Here is a 20715-nt window from a genome sequence, read left to right on the forward strand (position 1 = left end):
CTTGCACCTCTTTGTTACATCTATTCCTAAGTAGTTCATTCTTTATGATGGTATTGTAAATGAAATGTATTTCTTAATTTTCTTTATGGATTGTTCTTTGCTATCGTGTATATATTTGTCTGATTTTTTGTGTGTTGACCTTGCATCCTGCCACTTTGCTGAATTTGTTTATTAACTCACAGTGTTTTATGAATTCATTAGGATTTCCTGCATATAAGATCATGGCTTCTGCAAGAAGAGCTACTTCTTGCTTTCAGTTTGGATGCCTTTTATTTCTTTTCTTGCCTAATTGTTCTGGCTAGAACTTCAAGTACAATGTTGAATAGATATAGTGAGAGTGAACATCATTGTTTTGCTCTGGATCTTATGTGGAAGGTTTTCAGTTTTTCACCATTGAGTTTGATGTTAGCTGGGTTTTTCAAAGATGCTCTTTATCACGCTGAGGAAGTTGCCTTCTATTCCTAGATTGATGAGTATTTTTTATTATGAAAGAGTGTTGGATTTTGTCAAATGACTAGTCTAGCTAAAGGTTTGTCAATTTAGTTTATCTTTTTAAGGAACCAACTTTGATTTTACTCTCTTGTTTTTCTTTTCTTTACATTTATCTCCACTCTAATCTTTATGAATTCCTTCCTTCTACTAGGTTTGGTTTTAGTTTGCTCTTCTTTTTCTAGCTCCTTGAGGTATAAAGTTAAGTTATTGATTTGGGATCTTCTTTTTCAGTGTCTGCATGACAGATATAAATTTCCCTCTGATCACTTTTTGCTGTATACTGTAGATTTTTAGTATGTTATGTTCTCGATTTCATTGTACTCTAAGTATTTTCTAATTTCCCTGTGGTTTCTTCTTCCCTCTTTTGCTGGTTTAAGATTGTGTTGTTTAATCCCCACATTTTTGAGAATTTTTCAGTGTTCCTTCTTTCATTTGCTTGTTGGCCATGTCCTGTTTCTTTTCTGAAGTGTATGTTCAACTCCCAAGCTCATTTTTTGAGGCCAACATTACCCTGATACCAAAGCAAGCTAAAGACACTACAAGAAAAGAAAACTATAGGCCAATACCCCTGATGAGTATAGATGCAGAAATTCTCAGCAAAACACTAGCAAACTAAATTCAGCAGCACATTAGAAGGATCATACATCATGATCAACCAGGATTTATCCCTGTGTGCACACTAATGGAAGGAGAAACAAAAATCAAAATCATCTCAAAAGGTGCAGGAAAAACATTTAACAAAATTTAACATCCCTTCACGATAAAAATTCTCAACAAATTGGGTATAGAAGGGATGTACCTCAACATTGTAAGGGCCGTACATGACAAACCCACAGCTAACATCATACTCAATGGTAAAAGGTTGAAAACTTTTCCTATAAGATCAGGAACAATATAGGGTACCCACTCTCTACACTCCTATTCAGTATAGTACTGGAAGTCCTAGCCAGGGCAATCAGGCAAGAAAAAGGCATCCATGTCGGAAAAGAGGAAGTAAAAATGTCTGTTTTCAGATGACATGATCTTATTTATTCAAAATCCTAAGAATCCCACCAAAAAAACTGTTAGAACAGCCACCCAGATAGAATGAGAGGGAGTTTGGCTTACTTTATTGTGTTAGTTATCTATTGCTGTGTAACAAATCACTTCAAAACTTGGTGCCTTAAAACAACAGACATTTATTATCTGACAGTTTCTGTGGGTCAGAAATTCGGGAGCAGCTTAGCTGTGTGGTTCTGCCTTAGGGTCTCCCATGAAGTTGCTCTCAAGCTGTCAGCCAGGCTTCAGTCTTATGAAGGCCCGAGTGGGGCTGGACAATTTAATTCTAAAACAGCTCACTTGTGTGACATGGGTAAATGCCTCAGTTCTTTGCCAAGTAGACCTCTCCAAGGAGCACCTTAAAAGAAAGCCTTTACGATGTGGCAGCCAGCTTCCACCAATGCAGGTGATCCATGACAGAGAGCAAGGAGGAAGTTATAATGCCTTTTATGACCTAGTTACACTTTGTCATTTCTGCCAGGCTTTTTGGTGGAAGTTACTAAGCACAGCCACAGTCAAGGAGAAGGAAATCAGGCTCCACCTTTTGAAGGGGGAGGAGTATCAAACTGAGTGTCACTGGCCAAGTGGAGGTAAGCAGTGCTAGAGACTCAGAATACTTGATAGTGGCTTCCTGGAGCTCTTCATTAAATTGTTAATGATTTCTCAAGGAAGAGGGGAATGCTTTGATATTATTTCTAAGACCAAGACTGTTGTTAAGACTTGGGCTGTTATTGAGATATATACTTACCTAGCATTGTTTTCCTCCTTCCACTTAGGAAGTCTTAAAATTCATGTACTGGAAAGAAAACAAATGATAAAATCCAACTAAAAATATGTGATTTTTTTTTTCTGAAGTTTTGTTTTGGAGACTGTTGATTGAAATAAAGAAATTCATTACCAGGATTTAGCAACAAAAGTTTTATTTCAGATGCTGTGGATTAGTAAGAAAGCTGATGTGAACCAGTCAAAAATATGAATTTTGTAATATCTTTAGAACATTATCTGATTCGGGGATAACTTTTTTTTTCTTTTAATTAATTAATTTAATTTATTTATTTTTGGCTGCTATGGGTCTTTGTTGCTGTGTGCGGGCTTTCTCTAGTTGTGGAGAGCGGGGGCTACTCTTCATTGTGGTGTGCGGGCTTCTCATTGCGGTGGCTTCTCTTGTTGCGGAGCTTGGGCTCTAGGTGAGCGGGCTCAGTAGTTGTGGCTCTCGGGCTCTAGAGCGCAGACTCAGTAGTTGTGGTGCATGGGTTTAGTTGCTCCAGGGTATGTGGGATCTTCCCAGACCAGGGCTTGAACCCATGTCTCCTGAATTGGCAGGCGGACTCCTAACCACTACACTACCAGGGAGGCCCTCAGGGGTAACTTTTAATTTGATGTAATCTTTTTTTTTTAATTAATTAATTTATTTATATTTTTGGCTGAGTTGGGTTTTTGTTGCGGTGCGTGGGCTTCTCACTGTGGTGGCCTCCTCCACTGCGGAGCACAGGCTCCAGGTGCTCAGGCTTCAGCAGTTGCAGCACGCAGGCCCAGCAGCTGTGGCTCACGGGCTCCAGAGCGCAGGCTGAGCAGCTGTGGCACATGGGCCCAGCCGCTCCATGGCACATGGGATCCTCCCGGACCAGGGCCTGAACCCGAGTCCCCTGCACTGGCAGGGGGACTCCCAACCACTGTGCCACCAGGGAAGTCCCTAATCTGATATAATCTTAAACTTAGAATATACGAATAGTGAAAGAAACTCCTATATACCCTTTAAACAGGTTCACCGATTATTTATGTTTTGTGACATTTGCCTTATTCTTTCACCTCTCCTAGCCTAGTCAGCCTAAAACCACCGGGGATAAATCTGTAGTCTGATAAAGTTAAGTTTGTTGACTCATTGCAATGAGAGAGGTCACAGACCCGAGGAACCACAAGGCTTCGCACCAAGCAAAGGGTAAAATAGATTTCTTATAACATGTTGGAGAAGGGTGGCATTGACGTGAAATTTAAATGAAGTAGTGTTTTAATGGGGTCAAAGCGAAGCCAAGGCTGCGTGTAAAAGAGTCAACATCAGATCTGAGCTATGAAGTGGGCCTAGGGTGTTTTCTTGAAAACTACAAAAGTAAGAGGAGGAATGTTGTGTTCAGAAAGCTCTTATCTGTAGTTCTGTACCTCCGTTGGAAACCGAGATTTCTTCTCTCTATCAAAGTTGCTTACTTAGATCCTCTTAGCAAAAGTAGGATATTTCAGAAAGTTTACTTAAGTCCCTTGCAGTCATCTTCCCACTTGAGAGACAAGCACTGTTCTAATATTTTTCATGATAGATTAGTTTTGCCTATCCTAGAACTTCATATGAATGGAATGATGTGGATAAGAATAGTGTACAGTTTCTTTCACTTAGCATAATATTTATAAGATTCATCTGTTTTGTTGCATCTTGCAGCACTTGTTACCTTTTCATTGCTAAGTAGTATTGCATTTTATTAATATACTTCAATTTGTTTATCCATTTTCCTGTTGATGGACTTCTAGGCTTCCAGTTTTGGAGTATCATGAAGGAGGCTACTATGAACTTTTTTGTATAAAGTTTTTTGTCTATATATTTTTTTATTTTTCTTGGATGTATACCTGGGTGTGAAATTCCTACATCAAAGGCTAGGTTCATGGGCATATATGTTTAACTTCTATGAAACTACTAAAACTTTTCAAAATGATTATTCCATTTTGATTATTGTTGATTATTCGCATCAACAGTTTATGAGAGTTCCCCAGTTGCTTCATATCCTGTCCAATGTTTGGTGTTGATAGTCTTTTTAATCTTAGCCATTATTACAGGTATAAAATAGTCTTTCATAGTGGTTTTAATTTTGATCATCCTAATTACTAGTGATGTTGAGCATCTTTTCATTTGTTTATTGGCCATTTGTATATCTTCCTTCATGAAGTGTCTGTTCATGTCTTTTGCCCATTTCTTTAAATGTTTGCTTTATATTATTGTAGGAGTTCTTTATGTATTCTGGGTATAAGTCTTTGTCAGACACATCTTTTACAAATATTTTCTCCTAGTGTGTGGCATACATAATTCACTTTCTTAATGGTACCTTTTGATGTGTGGAAGCTTTTAGTTTTGATGAAGTATAATGCATTACTTTTTCTTTAAAAACTTTTATAGTTTTAGCTTTTACAGTAAGGTCTATGATCCACTTGAAATTAATTTTTATTTATAGTGTAAAGTGCAAATCTCAGGGTTCATTTGTTTTCCATGTGGAGATCCATTTTTTCCAGCATCATTTGTTGAAAAGACTTTTCTTTTTCTCACTGAATTGCTTTGGTACCTTTGTTAAAAATCAAGTGACTGGAAAAGTCTGGGTCTGTTTCTAGGCTCTTTATTTTTGTTCCATTGGTCTATGTGGAATACTGTATATTAATACACTTTGAAAAACTATATAGATTACTTATTAGATTGGTAAAAATAGGAAAAACCTTTCCCGTTCATGTTTTGATAGCACTGGAGAGCTTTCGTATGATCATCCTGTAGCCAGTGATATTTGGAGGCTTTTCAGCATGGTACTCTATATATTCCTATGCTACTTTTTTTGTGACATGCGAGATTGATGTTCACTTTTATTCTCTTCTGTTGTAAAGATGAGAAAGCACTTGTGTAGTACAGAGTTCTGAGGCTAGTAAGTAAGAAACTTCAGGTACCTTTCTTTAAGTAGCATAGTTGTCTATACGTATATTATAAATATCTAGACAGAACTTCATTGCACTGTCCAACCAAGAGAGATGCCTTGGGTCCTTGTATTGATAGTTTGAAGGGGAAGAGGAAGAGAAGACAGAGCCACATAGAAATTGTGATTTCCTTATAAAGTGAAATTAGTCTATAGCTGTGTAAGTTACCTATATTTTGGACCTCAATCATTATTCTGAATTACAGTAAACTTAAAAGTAAGCAGTAATTGCAATTCATCTGCACAGGGGAGAAGGGTAAGAAATTAGAAGCTGGAGAGATTGGATCTCAAATACAAATCTGTGTTGTTGGGATACTAACTAAATATTATTTATAAGTTAAAATGTTTATGTTTACTCTAGGTGAAGGACTGTTATCGTGTGTTTATGGAATTTTCTGCAATAGATTTGTGAAACTGCTAGAAATTAGAAAGTGTAGGTCTCTTTGTTCCTGTTATGTCCTGCACTCCTGGCTCCTTTCCACTAAATGCCAGTAGTCATCTTAATCTTTTTGATAACTAAAAAACATTCCCTCCAATTTCAACACTGTCTCCAGAATTTACCACCCTTGTTGAGAATTACTGGTCTTAGATTTGGAAAGGTGAGGAAACTAAGTACTAGAGTAAGAAATGATGCAACGTATTTGTAATCATACACTGCCTAAATCTAATTAAAATTGATAATTTGAGAATTTTAAAATTAAAATGGCTGATTGTATATTCTTATTTTTCCTAGTAAAATGAATGAAAGTAAACCTGGAGGCTCACAGAATCCCAGTAAGTAACCATATTTAAAATATTTTCAAATTTAATTTAAAATGTTAAGATAATTTACTCTTACTTTTTTATTACAATAAATCTTTTTAGACTGGTACTCAAACAATAGGAATGAATTTCCTGATATTCTTAGTTCATGTTTCTGTATACTAAAATATAATGTTGTGTGTATTCATTTCAACAAAAATCTGCTAGAAAAGGATAATTTGCCAAATATTATTTGTATTCGCTATGTGTATTTATCAAGTATGGTTTGTATCTGAATAAAACAGTATTACTTATTTAATAAATATGATTTTTTTACCTTTTTGTGTGATTTTTCTTCTTACAAAAGATAAAATGCAGATGAGAACAATTTAAACAACATATGAAAGTTTAACATGAAAAGGAAAACTTGCCTATTAGCACTCACAACAGTCTTCTCAAACAGATGTAGACCTTTGCTTTTAGTTGTTTTCATTTATTAGTTATAAACAGTACATATATATATATATATATTTTTTTTTTTTTTGCGTTACGTGGGCCTCTCACTGCTATGGCCTCTCCCGTTGCGGAGCACAGGCTCCGGACGCGCAGGCTCAGCGGCCGTGGCTCACGGGCCCAGCCGCCCCGCGGCATGTGGGATCCTCCTGGACCGGGGCACGAACCCGTGTCCCCTGCATCGGCAGGCAGACTCCCAACTACTGTGCCACCAGGGAAGCCCTAAACAGTACATATTGATTAGCTACTATGGAAGATGGAAATTTTAAATTGTTACTTTATACTCCTTTGCCACTACTTCTCCCTGATCTACCCTTTATAAAATTTATTTTTTGATTCCCTCTCAAAGTATTACACTTAAAACTCTGTATCTTGACTCTCACTTATAGAGTATCTGATAACTCCATATCTTGTTGGATACGGAAATTTGTGCTCTTAAACCTCCTCTACTTCGCTTTCCTGCTTTTACCTACAGACTTCTATCAACTGTGCTAATAGTTCTGAAACTTAGTATTTCATGGACTACCTTCACATATTTGCCAAATGGAAATACTACCTATTACTGTTATTTACTTAATATTTTTCTTAAGATTGACTCAGTTTTTTACTTACATGAATGTGTTCATTTTATTGTTGTAACATAACCAGTATCATTTGCTGTAGTATAATAGAAGATGGTCTTAATAAATATAATGAAGTCAGAACAATTTTACTGAATTTTAAACATTACAATTAAACAACAGCAAAGTGCAAATAAAAGAAAGGTAACCTACTTATAAAAATGCATGCCTGAAACCTAGTCTGTTCTGTGTCCAAGGGTCTCGGTACTGGGCAAAGGGAGGAGGAGAACAGATGGAAAGCACAGGTCCACAGCATATAGCAGATGCAGCTCCATCCAGCATTCACCTTAAGGACTCCTCTTATGTAATCTCAGCTAATTCCTTGTATTCCTCTTCCTCTTGATAGCTGCATGCACACTTACAGCTGAAAGTATAGGCACTGGGGATGAAGAAGTTAAGGCGGGAGCTGCTGGTGTAAGATGTCCAATAAACAAATGGCAATTTGCTGCAATTAATGTAGTCAGGTACTCTGTATGGGGGAGGAAGGGGAGCTGAAACCTTTTAAAAGATTGAGGGAAGGGCCTTTCAGTTATTGCTTATTAAGCTAGAGTGAGGGAGGACAAATATAGGGGGGATGTTTCACAATACTAAGTATTAGCTCATGCTGTTTCCTTCCAGTCCTGCAATCTATTTTCTGAGTAGCCTATTAACAGATACAGTATATTTTCAACACATAACATTCATTCTTGATTACATGTATTAGTTAAGGTAAATATGATTAGCTGCTGTAATAGGTAAACCCTGAAGTTTTAATGGTTAATACAGTAAACGTTTACAGTTCAACGTGCATTGGTTAGGGGAAATTGGACAGATAGGGAGTTTCTGCTCCATGCAGTCATTTAGATTCACGTTCATTTCATCTTGTATTGGTTTGCTGCCTTGAGATGCTCAGAGTCTTTGCAGCTAGTGATTTTCTTATTGTTTTATTAGTATGGTATTAGAAATTTGCTGAACAGGTAAATATAAGATAGAAAGGATTGGTACTTATAGTACTAACATTCAGTTCTATCTGTGTGCCATACCGTTTTAATTATATTGCTGTAGACTCTCTCATTTAATCCTCATTAAGGCATAGTTTGAGGTAGGTGCTATTGTTGTCCTTATTTTTTTTTTTGTGGTACGTGGGCCTGTCACTGTTGTGGCCTCTCCCGTTGCGGAGCACAGCCTCCGGACGTGCGGGCTCAGCGGCCATGGCTCACGGGCCTAGCCGCTCTGCAGCATGTGGGATCTTCCCGGACCAGGGCATGAAATCGTGTCCCCTGCATTGGCAGGCAGACTCTCAACCACTGCGCCACCAGGGAAGCCCATATTTTTGTCCTTATTTTTAAGATGAGGAACTGGAACGATAAAGTGTTTATGTGACTTGTTCAAGGTTACACAGCAAGAGTGTGGAGCCGAGTCTTAACTCAGATCTCCCTGACTCTACAATTTGCCTTAAAAAAATTTTTTTTATTATTGTGGTAAAATACATATAACATATCAATAGAATTCATCATCCTAACTATTTTGAAGGGTACAATTTGATGGCACTTCATACATTCACAGTATTGTGTAACCGTTACCACTATCTAGTTCCAAAACATTATCATCCCCCCAAAAGAAAACTCTATCCATTAGGCATTCACTTCTGATTTCCCCTGTCCTCAACCTGTGGAGCCTACCAGCCTGCTTTTTGTCTGTCTCTGTGGATTTACCTATTTTGGGTAATGTAATCTGTTGTATAAATGGAATCATATAATATGTGACCTTTTGTGCTTGTATTCTTAGATTTAGCATAATGTTTCTAGGCTCATCTGTGTTGTGGCATGTATCGGTATTTCATTGCTTTTTATAGCTGAAAGATACTCCATTGTGTGGATATGGTATATTTTGTTTACCCATTCATCCATCCATTGATGGAAATTTGATTTGTTTTCCTTTTTGGCTATTGTGAACAGTGCTACTGTGAACTTTACTGTACAAGTATTTGAACATCTGTTTTTAATTCTTTGGTATTATATATACTCAGGAATGGAATTGTTATATCACATGGTAACTGTGTTTAACTTTTTGAGGAACTGCTGACTATGATGATATTAAGCATCTTTTAATGTGCTTATTGGCTATTTTATATCTTCTTTGGAGAAATGTTTATTCAGATCCTTTGTCCCGTTTTAAAATTGAGTTGTGTGTTTATTTTTGGGTTGTAATACTTATATATTCTGGACACTAGACCCTTAGAAGGTATATGATTTCCAAGTATATTTAACCATTCTGTAGATTATCTTTTCACTTTGTTGATAGTGTTCTTTGATGCACAAAAATTTTAAACTTTGATGAAGTCCAATTTCTCTATTATTACTTTTGCTTTTGGTGTCATGTGATATCTGAAAAACCATTCCCAAACCAGGGTTTTGAAGATTTACCCCTGCATTTTCTTCTAAGAAAGAGTTTTATAGGTTCGGCTCTTATGTTTAAGTCTTTGATCTATTTTGAATTAATTTTTGTATAAGGTATGAGATAGGGATTTAATTTATTATCTTGCATGTGGCTATCCAATTGTCCCAGCCCCATTTGTTAAAGAGACTATTCTTTCCCCATGGAATGATCTTGGAATACTTGTTCAAAATTAATTGGCCATAGATGTATGGTCATTCTGGATTCTTTTCCATTGATCTATATGTCTTGCTGTATGTCATTACCACACTTTTGATTTCTGTAGCTTTGTTATAAGTTTTGAGTCTTCTCTCTTTGTCTAGCTGAAGGTTTGCCAGTTTTGTTGACCTTTTCAAAGAACCAACTTTGTTTATATTTATTCTATTGTTTTCCTGTTCTCTGTGTCATTTATCTCTGTTCTAATCTCTATTATTTCCTTTCTTCTGCTAGTTTTGGGTTTAGTTTGTTCTTTTTCTGGTTCTTTAAGGTTAAAATAAAGTCATTGATTTGGGATCTTTCCTTTTTCATATAGGCTTGCTATATGAGTCTACAAGCCTAAAGATCAGCCAGAGGCGAAAGCTTGGAGTTTCTAGGGTCATTTCTGAGCATGCATCCAGTCCTGGGCATGTGGTGTCCTTCTAGATTCCCTGGTATATTTGGGAGCTTTTCAGAGCCCTTATTTTCCCATGTATCTTCCTTTTCCAGACTCTTCTTTCCTAACCTTTTTGGTCTGTGACCTGCTTACCCTGTCTGTTATCCTTTGCTTCAAGCTGCTGCCTCTAGTGTACTTGTCTTAAACGTTTTTAGCAGTCAGACTCCAGCCCTGAGAAATTTCTGAGGCAGCTGAAACAAGGGCAGGCATCTGAGCCAGTCCCTTGGGGAGCCACCATACAGGTCAGAACACACAATCACATTTCTTTGACAAGGTCCATATTACCTCCTCTTAGACAATCCACACTAGGAACATGGGCCTAAGGAACAATACATATTGAACATGGGCCTAAGGCCATTGCCCAACTGGAGAGTGGGGGATGGTTGGCAGGTAAGTTAAAATGCCACAAATCTCTCATCAAATTTTGGCAGCTTGTTTCTTTATGAAGCATTCTTCTGATTATTTTAAGTTTTTAAATCAGATTTCAGATTTTCTAAAAAGTTGATTCTGATGGTTTTGGCAGCATAACCAAATGCACAACCAGCATTTGGCAGGTTTTATTGCTTTAGAGAGATGGAGTTTCAGAGTTTCCTAATCGGTTGTTTTCAATGAGTTGCCATTTTAACAACACACTGGGATTCATCATTAAAGATTAATGAAAAAAATGTAAAGTCACATTATTGTTTTAGAAGTATGTATTGGAAGTTTTAATTTACTGATAACAGTATAAAGTGATTTGCTCTCTCAAAAAGAATTGAACACATCAATTGAGAGAAGCACCAATTCCATAGGTTTTTTTTTTGTTTTTGTTTAAAATTTTTTTATATCTATTACTTTTTTCACTGTTAGCTTGTGTTTTCTGTCGAAAAAATGATGACTGTCCTATTAAATATGGAGAAAAGAAAACTAATGAGAAATGGAATCTCACTGTACATTACTATTGTTTGGTGAGTATAATTTTTAATTAAATCCTAGCAATCTGATATTCTTCTAAAGAAGAGAATTCGATCCTCATGGCTGGTTTCTGAGAAATGGATAAGTCATTTAACTTTTCTGGATCTCCTTTTGCTTATATGTAAAAATAAGATTTTTCATTTATCAAATTCTAAAATTCTGAAATTACTTGATACGTAGAAATACCTGTCATCATTACCTGCTTATTTTTGTCTAACCCTTTAGGGCCTCAGTGGAAAAAAGGAGAAAATGGTTAGGTCTCTAAGGGAGTTGTTCATTTTAGTACTTTGTTTTCATTGTTGCTAGTGATAAATCTCAGAAAATACTTGTTTGAAGGCTTAAGAAGTAAAAGAAAAGTATTTTATTTCACAGAGAAACTGGAAAGAAAAGTTCTGACTAAAGGTAATAAATATTTGTGTAAAAGGAAATAGATTAATTTATGTGTCACTCAGAAGAAAGAAAAAATGATGTCATATTGAGAATTAGTCTCTCATTTGTTCCGCATCCCCTCCACCAACTTCTCACCTCACTGAATCTGCCTTAAGATATTAGTGGCACCGTCACTGCCTTAGCATGCTAAGGTTGCATGAGCACATGCAGCATTTCTTGGCACTTGTATTAGTTATTATTGCTGCTTAACTCATTATCCTGAAATTTAACAGCTTAAGCAACATTTATTATCTCAAATGGTTTCTTTTTTTTAATTTTTATTGGAGTATAGTTGATTTACAATGTTGTGTTAGTTTCTGCTGTACAGCAAAGTGAATCAGTTATACATATACATATATTCACTCTTTTTTAGATTCTTTTCCCATATAAGTCGTTACAGAGTATTGAGTAGAGTTCTCTGTGCTATGTGGTAGGTTCTTATTATCTATTTTATATATAGTAGTGTGTATGTGTCAATCCCAAGCTCCCAATTTATGCCTCCCTCCCCCCTACTTCCCCCTTGGTAACCATAAGTTTGTTTTCTACATCTGTGACTATTTCTGTTCTCAAATGGTTTCTGAAGGACAGGAATCTGGTATTGGGTGAGCTGGGTGGTTCTGGCTCAGGATCTCTCATGAGGATGCAATTGAGATGTCAGCCATGGTTCAGTCATCTGAAAGCTTGACTGGGCTGGAGTGTCCATCTCCAGTGGCTCACTCACGTGGCTTTTGGCCTCAGTTCCTCCTAACTATTGGCAGAAGGTCTCAGTTCCTTCCTTCCTGGGCTATAGGGCTGCTCACAGCATGACTTCTGCCTTCTCCCAGAGGAAGTGATAAAAGAGAGAGACAGAGGGATAGATATACACCAAGATGGAACCACATGACCTAGTTTTTACAGTCGCATACCACTGTTACTTTTGCTTTATTCTGTTAGAGGTGAGTAGTTAATTCTAGCCCACACTTAAAGGGAAGGAATTAGTTCCCACCACTTTAAGAAAGGAGTATCAACAAATTTGTGGACATATTTTTATACGCGCCACAACATCCATGTTAAAACTCTTTAGATGCTTCCTTGAGAAATCATCTAACATAAATTCTTGGTGATTGTCTAAAATTTGTAGACTGGTCTAGAAACCTAACTACTTTGTACCAAGATTTAAGGGACCATGAAGTTGACATTCCAAACGTATTTGTAAGTTAGATCCTTATAGTTTGCATCACAAAAGAAAACCTTTTCATTTTTCTGAAGAGTGTATTTTACTTTTTATGTAGTAGAGTTAAGAGAACTATTTTATTAGTCAGTGGGTTATTTTTTCATAATTCTTTTTTTTTTTTTTTTTTTTTTTTTCTTTTTGCGGTATGCGGGCCTCTCACTGCTGTGGCCTCTCCCGCTGCGGAGCACAGGCTCCGGACGCGCAGGCCCAGCGGCCATGGCTCACGGGCCCAGCCGCTCCGCGGCATATGGGATCCTCCCAGACCGGGGCACGAACCCGTATCCCCTGCATCGGCAGGCGGACTCTCAACCACTGCGCCACCAGGGAGGCCCCATAATTCTTAAGTAACATATCGCTTTTGGATTTTTCTTTTAGGATATATTATACTGATTAAAATAAAACTCTGATCACAAATCTGAAGTATGTTGGAGTTATTTAATATGCGTAAGTTGGTCATATGAAAATTTCCCTTATATTCTTTCTTATTTTATTAATGAGTATAGTAATCCTGAAACATACTGACCCTAGGCTCAACACTTATAAGATTCTATTTCATTGTGAACACAAAAGTATAGTAATGTTATAAATGGTAATGGAATGTTAGAGCTGAAAGAGACTTGGAAACAACCTAGTCTATTGTTTTTATTTTTGTGTTTAATGTCAGAAACATGAAATTACTTGCCTAGGCTTTCAGAGAGTTGGACACAGAGCCTGGTTTGCAAAGTCAGGATTTCTTATTCACAGTCTCATGCTTTTTCTTGATTCATGTTCCTTTAACATATTTAAATTGAAGTTAAAACAGATTTTTCAAAATTCATTTGCATTAACTACAATTCAGTAGGTTCCCTATAAATATGCCTTTTATGATTCAGAATCCAGCGAGATTTAAAGTTAACCTGAAATATCACTGATAATTATCTCCATAGTATTCATTATTATTACATATATGCCTTTAAGTATTTGCCACTTTTTTTTCCCCTAAAGCTTGATTATAAGTGTTTTTTGTTGTTTTTCTTCCTTTCTTTTTCTGTTATTTTCTGTAATACTTTTTAGAAACCAGTTTGGTTATATGAACTGTTAATATACAGTGTCTTCCAAATCAAAGAATGTGAGTAGCCTCTTACTTTGACCATGAAAAATAACTATTATAGGTAAGAGATACTTAAAATTTGAGTTGTTTTATGCCCATTTTTTATTGGAATATTATAGGTATATATTTTTTATTCCAAACTAGTTTCTTAGAGTTTATTTTCTAATTGAGAATATATTCATAGTTGATGTCAAGTGGAATTTGGCAGAGGGGTAAAGAAGAAGAAGGAGTTTATGGTTTTCTAGTAGAAGATATCAGGAAAGAAGTGACTAGGGCTTCGAAACTGGTAAGTAAATTATTTTACTCATTACACCTAATACCATAAATATTGTCAATACTAAGGAAGTCTATTCTATCACTTTCTCTACTAGAAATCTGTAAGATATTGTTTTTATGTTCCAATGCTTATTTTTGTCAAATACAGTAAATTTTAGAAGAACATTTTGCTAAACCAACCCTGGATAAGATATGTGATGATACTGATTTCACTTCCTTATCTTCTTCCGAGCTACCCATCATTTCATCCACTCTTACCATCAGAATTATGACCATACTTCCACTCAGCTGTTCTTCAGACCTTCAATCCTGAGGCAACCCAACTATTCACTTTTCATTCTTATACCTCATTTGTTGGATTGGAATGAAAGATTGACATGGAAACTACACAACTATACAGACTAATAATTTATGATCTCCACATCTCTTGTGGCTCTTCTGTGACATGGTGTTCTTGTGTTCCATGCCTTCTGTTCTCCAAGATAGATATTCTAAACCTTAACTCCTTATTCATTCAGCTATAATTTGTGAATCTTCTGTGTGATAGCTTACTATATTATGTGCAATGAACAGACTGTAGGTCTCCATGTGGCCTGAGTAGAAACAATGAGAGTTAAGAGAATGAGAAGATTGGAAGTACAGGGGTTTCTGTTCAGAGAATGTGATAATGGAATTGATGATTTCCATGGTGGAGCAGTTATGGGTGATGAGAGGATTCTTCATTACCCTGGAGTGGTGATGAAGCGCATTGACACATTTTAGTTGAGGAAGTCAAAGAAAGGTTGTCCCATCAGTGCAGAAGTCATTTAGAATGACAGCAAGAATTAAAATACAGAGAAAGGTGCCAAAGTCTGGAGGTGGAGAACTGACCAAGAAATTATTAGATGGCAGAGAGTAGATGTCATTAGGTTCAAAGGACCATATCTTTTTAAGTCTGATAGAGTAGTGGCCTACAGTCTGCCACACAGAACTAAAATAATGTTCTGCTTGTCCTCCTTCCTGCCTCTATCCATATCCCACTCCCACTCCTTGCCAAGTCTGGAAATTAAGGAGGCTGGAAAAATAAGCAGCTTCATTCAAGAGATTCTATAAGGGAAGCATGCAGAGACCTTTATTTTAGTTGAGACAAAGAACTGGAAGCAATTATTTTTAAAGATGTTGAAGATGCAGAGGAGTTAATGGTAAAATAGAGGTTCTAAGGCACAAGGGAAAACCTTGGGGAAAAGGTTAACAGTGGCATTTATCTAAGGGCCATGTGGGAGTATTAGTATCAATATTCCTCAATCTTCTGGTGATAGTGAACTTGTCATGATACATGACCTATAAAGGTCCCCTTGCAGTTTGGAAATGTTTTCTTAAGACATCTGTAACCTCTCTGAGTGTATTGTGAACCTTTGAGAGTATCTTGATACTGAAGAGGTGTCTTTATTTGTGACCTTACAGTAGAATTCCATACGTCAGTTTACAGGGAGAGCCTCAGGTTGGCAAAGTATACAACCTGGTGTTGTTTGACGGGTCAGCAGTATAATCTCTCCATCAGTGGCCATTATAATTGTCATCTCAAGGGTTCCAAGATATTTTAAGTACTGTTCTGTATTTTACTAATGATTGATTCATCTAATAGTCTTTCTATTTATATACCACCGTTATATTTAAGTTAGTGGCAGTGGTATTGTATTTGTTTGCTAGGGCTGCTGTAATAGATTACCACAAACTGGGTTGCTTGAAACAGAAATTTATTCTCTCACAATTCTGGAGACTGAAAGTTCCAGATCAAGCTGTTAAAGGGATTGATTCTTTCTGGAAGCTCTGAGGGATAATCTGTTCCATGCTTCTCTTCGAACTTCTGATGCCTGCTTGGCAACCTTTGGCATTCCTTGGCTTGTGGCAGCATAACTCCACTCTCTGCTGCCATCTTCATGTGGCCTCCCCCTGTGTGTGTCTCTTAAATCTCCCTCTCCTTTTACTTATAAGGACACCAGCCTTTTGATTGAGGGACCACTCTAAATCCAAGATGAACTCATCTTGAAATCTTTAGCTTTCAAGATACTTGTAAGCTAAAGATAGCTTTGTAGATACTTGTAAATCAAGTATCTACAAAGACCTTGTTTCCAAATAAGGTCACTTTCAAAGGTACCAGGAATTAGGACTTGAACATATCTTTTGAGGGAATCACTGCTTAACCTACTGTGGGTATCTAACACTTTTTCATTTGGTTAGGATAGAGTGATCCTAGCCAATATTTTACAGACTGGTTTTTAGTATTGTTTTGCTGTCGTCCTTAATAAATATTTCCTAACTATGTGTTTTCTATTGAAATTTGAATGACACTTTCATGTATAACCATTATGTTTACAAACCCTTCAGTTTAAAATATTTTAGCAGATAGGAAGGAAACGAAGCTTCTCGAGTTAGAGGTGTTTCCTTTACCAGAAATTGTTATGGGAGTGAATCTTTAGTCCCTTTAGATTGTTTCTGGGTAGAACAGTTTTTTTCAGGAAATTTCTTTAATATACTATCTTCACAGCTGTTGTATGATGAAAATAATTTTCAGACTCTCCACAAAGAATATTCATTTATACCTCGGTCTTATCTATAGTACTCAAGTTTTGTACATGTTATAACTCCTATTTTTATACTTTCTTTTAGAAGTGCTGTATTTGCAAGAAAACCGGTGCTTCAATTGGATGTGTCGCACCCCGATGTAAACGAAGTTATCATTTCCCATGCGGACTTCAGAGAGAATGTGTTTTCCAGTTCACTGGCAATTTTGCGTGAGTTAATTAACTGTTGAATATGAAAGAAAATGTAAAAGAAAATGGAAAATGGATATGGATCTCCCAATTATATAATTCCTTTGTCAAATTTCTTTTCAAAGCTGCATTGAGGTTATATGTATACTTTAGATATGTGTGTGTGGGTGTGTGTACATATATATATATATATAATTTCTCTCTCCTTCCTTTATGATCATTTCTATTTGCAAAGTCTGGAGAATTGCAATATCTGTAATGGACTTAATGATTAATATTCACCTCTAGCTTTCAGCTCTAGAATATAATATGGAACTGTTAATATACTCATATTCAGTGAAAATTTCCATCTTAAATAATTCTAGATTTTATGTCATTTTTTAGATTTAATAGTTTACTTTTCTTTCACAGGGACATATGTGTTTCTCACTGAGTAAAGTGAAGGCATGTAAATTTGGTGGAGTCCAAAAAATAAATATTATGCCCTGGGATCCCCCTAAAAATATTTGCTTCTTGACTTTAGCTCTAAACATCAAGATTTTATGAATTTTGGTATTTGGTATCATGAGTGTTCTATTTCTTTTAGTCTTTGTGCTCTTGACCTATTTAATGGATTGTTATCTATGAGAATTGCAGTTTAGAAAATACAAATGGAAATACATTTAGTGGGTTAAGAATAAGTTATTGTTTGCATTTTATTTGTTATATTATTAATTTTTTTTTTTTTTTTTTTTTTTTTTTCCGTACGCGGGCCTCTCACTGTTGTGGCCTCTCCCGTTGCGGAGCACAGGCTCCGGACGCGCAGGCTCAGCGGCCATGGCTCACGGGCCCAGCCGCTCCGCGGCATATGGGATCCTCCCAGACCGGGGCACGAACCCGTATCCCCTGCATCGGCAGGCGGACTCTCAACCACTGCGCCACCAGGGAGGCCCTTATATTATTAATATATTATTTTTAAGTTTAAGTTCCTTCCTTTGATTTTGTGCAAGGTTGAGTACAATGGTGTGTATACTCTGTTGCTAACAGTATTACATAGGATTCTCAACATAATATTAGTTACTGAAATTCTGTGAAGTAAATCTCACCAGCAAAAGGTTCACATTTTGAAAATTCGGCTCTCCTTAGTTATAGATTATGAGACTGATTTATAGTGCCGTTGTTCCAGTCTGTTGTAGGTTAATTACGAGAGAGACGAATGAATTTTCTCTTATAAATATGAATTGTAAAGCTAGTCTAGTTGTGCTGTATAATTTTATTAGATGTTTTAAAATAATATATGTTTTTAGGTCATTTTGTTGGAACCATCGACCTGTTCAGATAATTACATCTAATAATTATAGAGACTCCTTACCATGCACCATTTGCCTGGAATTTATTGAGCCTATTCCAACTTACAGCATATTACGAAGTCCTTGTTGTAAGAATGCTTGGTTCCATCGAGACTGTTTACAGGTAAGATGTTGTGTCAGCTTTTTCTGGTATAAAATTTGTTGCTTGCTGATTTGAATTTTAAATTAGAAAAAATTGATGTGTATTTTAGCTCTTACTACTTGTAACTTTTTAAAACAGCTTTATTGAATCAAATTTTACATATAAACTTCAACCTATTGAAGTGTACAGTTTTTTTTTTTGTTTTTTTTTTGCGGTATGCGGGCCTCTCATTGTTGTGGCCTCTCCCATTGCGGAGCACAGCCTCCGGACGCGCAGGCTCAGCGGCCATGGCTCACAGGCCCAGGCGTTCCACGGAATGTGGGATCTTCCCGTAATTAATGTTTTAATAAATACTTTAGATACTACCTTTTAATGTATATTTACACTTTTAAAATTTTGTTGTTTTTACCCAAGGATTTTGTTTGTATTTCACAATGAATAATACACAGATTTTAATTCCCAAGTTCATTTATATATTTAAGCTTAGAAAACCAAGATATGTGAAATATTTAACTGTAAGTTAATTTAATGTTAAGAGGTCTATTTTTTTAGCTGTAGTAAACACTTTATCATAACTTTTTGACAGTAAACTGATTACTGTCTAATGAATTGTTATTAATATTAGTTCTTTGAGAGCCACCTGTATGTCAAACCTGATGGCAAGTTTTCAAGTAAATGAAATATCATAAAACACACATTAAACAATTTAGTTTCTTCAATTCAGAAGATAATTTAAAATTTTAAAAAGATCCCAGTTATTAATAATGTCCAATATATAGTATAAATGTGTGAAAGTGCCAATTGATAGACAATTATAGTTGATAGAATGCCAAGTGACAAAGGGTTCAGTTAAGTTTATACTGTTTTTTAAAGCTTGGCTTTTATTATTGTTTAGTAAAATGAAATGTTATTATTGATTACAAATTAACCACAAGAGTTCTTTTTTTTAAGTTAGGAGATGTAAATCCTCTTCTATTTCACCAAGTCTTAAAAGTACTAACAGTAGTCAAAGTAGTAAAGCTTGATTACTTTCTTTTTTTTTGGTATGAGCCTTGAACTCTTATTCTTATTGGTTAGTTATTATTAGTTATCAGTTAAAAGTGGCAGGATGGAGCCTATTTTGTTGGGTAAATATTAGAAATCCTGTTCATTCTTACAAAGTTAAGTGTTTGTAAAGGGATCTAGAGAGTGCAGTTCATAAACATCATGAAATGCTATCTTTACCTATTGAGGAAGAAGTTCACATTATGTGAGAATCTTTAAAAGGTAATTTGTCTTAATTCAGGGTTTGTATTTGAATGAATTGAATGTAATTGCTGCCAAATGTATCATCTTGTTAACTTTGTAATAATAGTATGTTATTTTTCAGGACAAACCTCATTATGCATTAATAATGAAACAGAGAGAGGTTCTCAAATTTGACCTAGTATTCATAGGACTTTTTGTGAACTCCGAAAATACCAAGTTTCTAATTCTGTCATTGAAAACTAGAAATAGTACTACTAACAAAAATGTAGGTCTACTTTATGCAGATATAAGGTCATGGCCCCATGGACACCTGTCTGTGATATAAATATTTACAAGCAAGCAATTATTACTTGGTTAGAGCACACCAGGACAGAGCTCATTCTTGAGTCATGTTCCTTAAAGGAACTCCAGTGGCTTTTCCACTCTGATACAAGTCTTAACTGAAATAGTAAATGGAGTCTACCCTGTTTAGGTAGCTATAATAATACCCAAATAAATTTTTTTTTATCTCTGACCTCCATTAATATAAAAGAGTTGAAGGAAGAACAAACCTATGCAGTAGGATGAGAATTGTATGTGGTTAAGCAGATTTCATTTGTGACCAATACAGATACATTGGGATTTTGTGAGAAGAGACTGTAGATTAATATCAAAGAAATTGACTTTTCACTCTGTATGCAGAGAATTGTCACTATTCTTGTTCAGTTTGGATTTCTCACATCATTGCTGTGGTCTTGTTGGTATCTTTCATATGTCCTATGCTGTTTTTCTTTTCTCCATGCTAGACACTTCCTTGTATCGTATCCTATACTTAGTAAGATCTTGGTATCTGTGTACAATTATTCAAAGATCCTTTAGGTTCGGCAGAGATTTCATTAACTTGTTGCTTCCCTCTCACATGTTGTGTGAGTGCTACCTGCTAGTTGTTTGAACCTGGATTCCTCTTTGTCCACTTCTTTCTTCACCATCCACAAATCATTCTCCAAGTCTGTCAGGTCTGCTTAATATTTTTGGTGTATACTTTTTTGTTGCTACTCTCTACCTTAAACCCTTTGTGATTTCACTTCAGACACTTTTTTTTTTTAACTAGACTTTTGCCAGAGGCCACTAACTCCTGCATGCCTTATTCTCTGT

General features: G+C 36.0%; 1 protein-coding gene across 1 annotated transcript in view; it reads left to right on the forward strand.

Moving 5' to 3' along the window:
* G2E3 (G2/M-phase specific E3 ubiquitin protein ligase) overlaps positions 1–20715 on the forward strand; it is a 67086-nt gene that overhangs the window by 12435 nt on the left and 33936 nt on the right. The window contains 5 exon segments of the mRNA XM_082618919.1: positions 5980–6020; positions 11037–11134; positions 14058–14159; positions 16799–16923; positions 18189–18354. Of these exon segments, the coding sequence (XP_082475045.1) occupies positions 5980–6020; positions 11037–11134; positions 14058–14159; positions 16799–16923; positions 18189–18354 (532 nt within the window).

The sequence above is a fragment of the Mesoplodon mirus genome, assembly GCF_964341445.2.
Source record: "Mesoplodon mirus genome assembly, chromosome: 4".
Lineage (NCBI taxonomy): Eukaryota > Metazoa > Chordata > Mammalia > Artiodactyla > Ziphiidae > Mesoplodon > Mesoplodon mirus.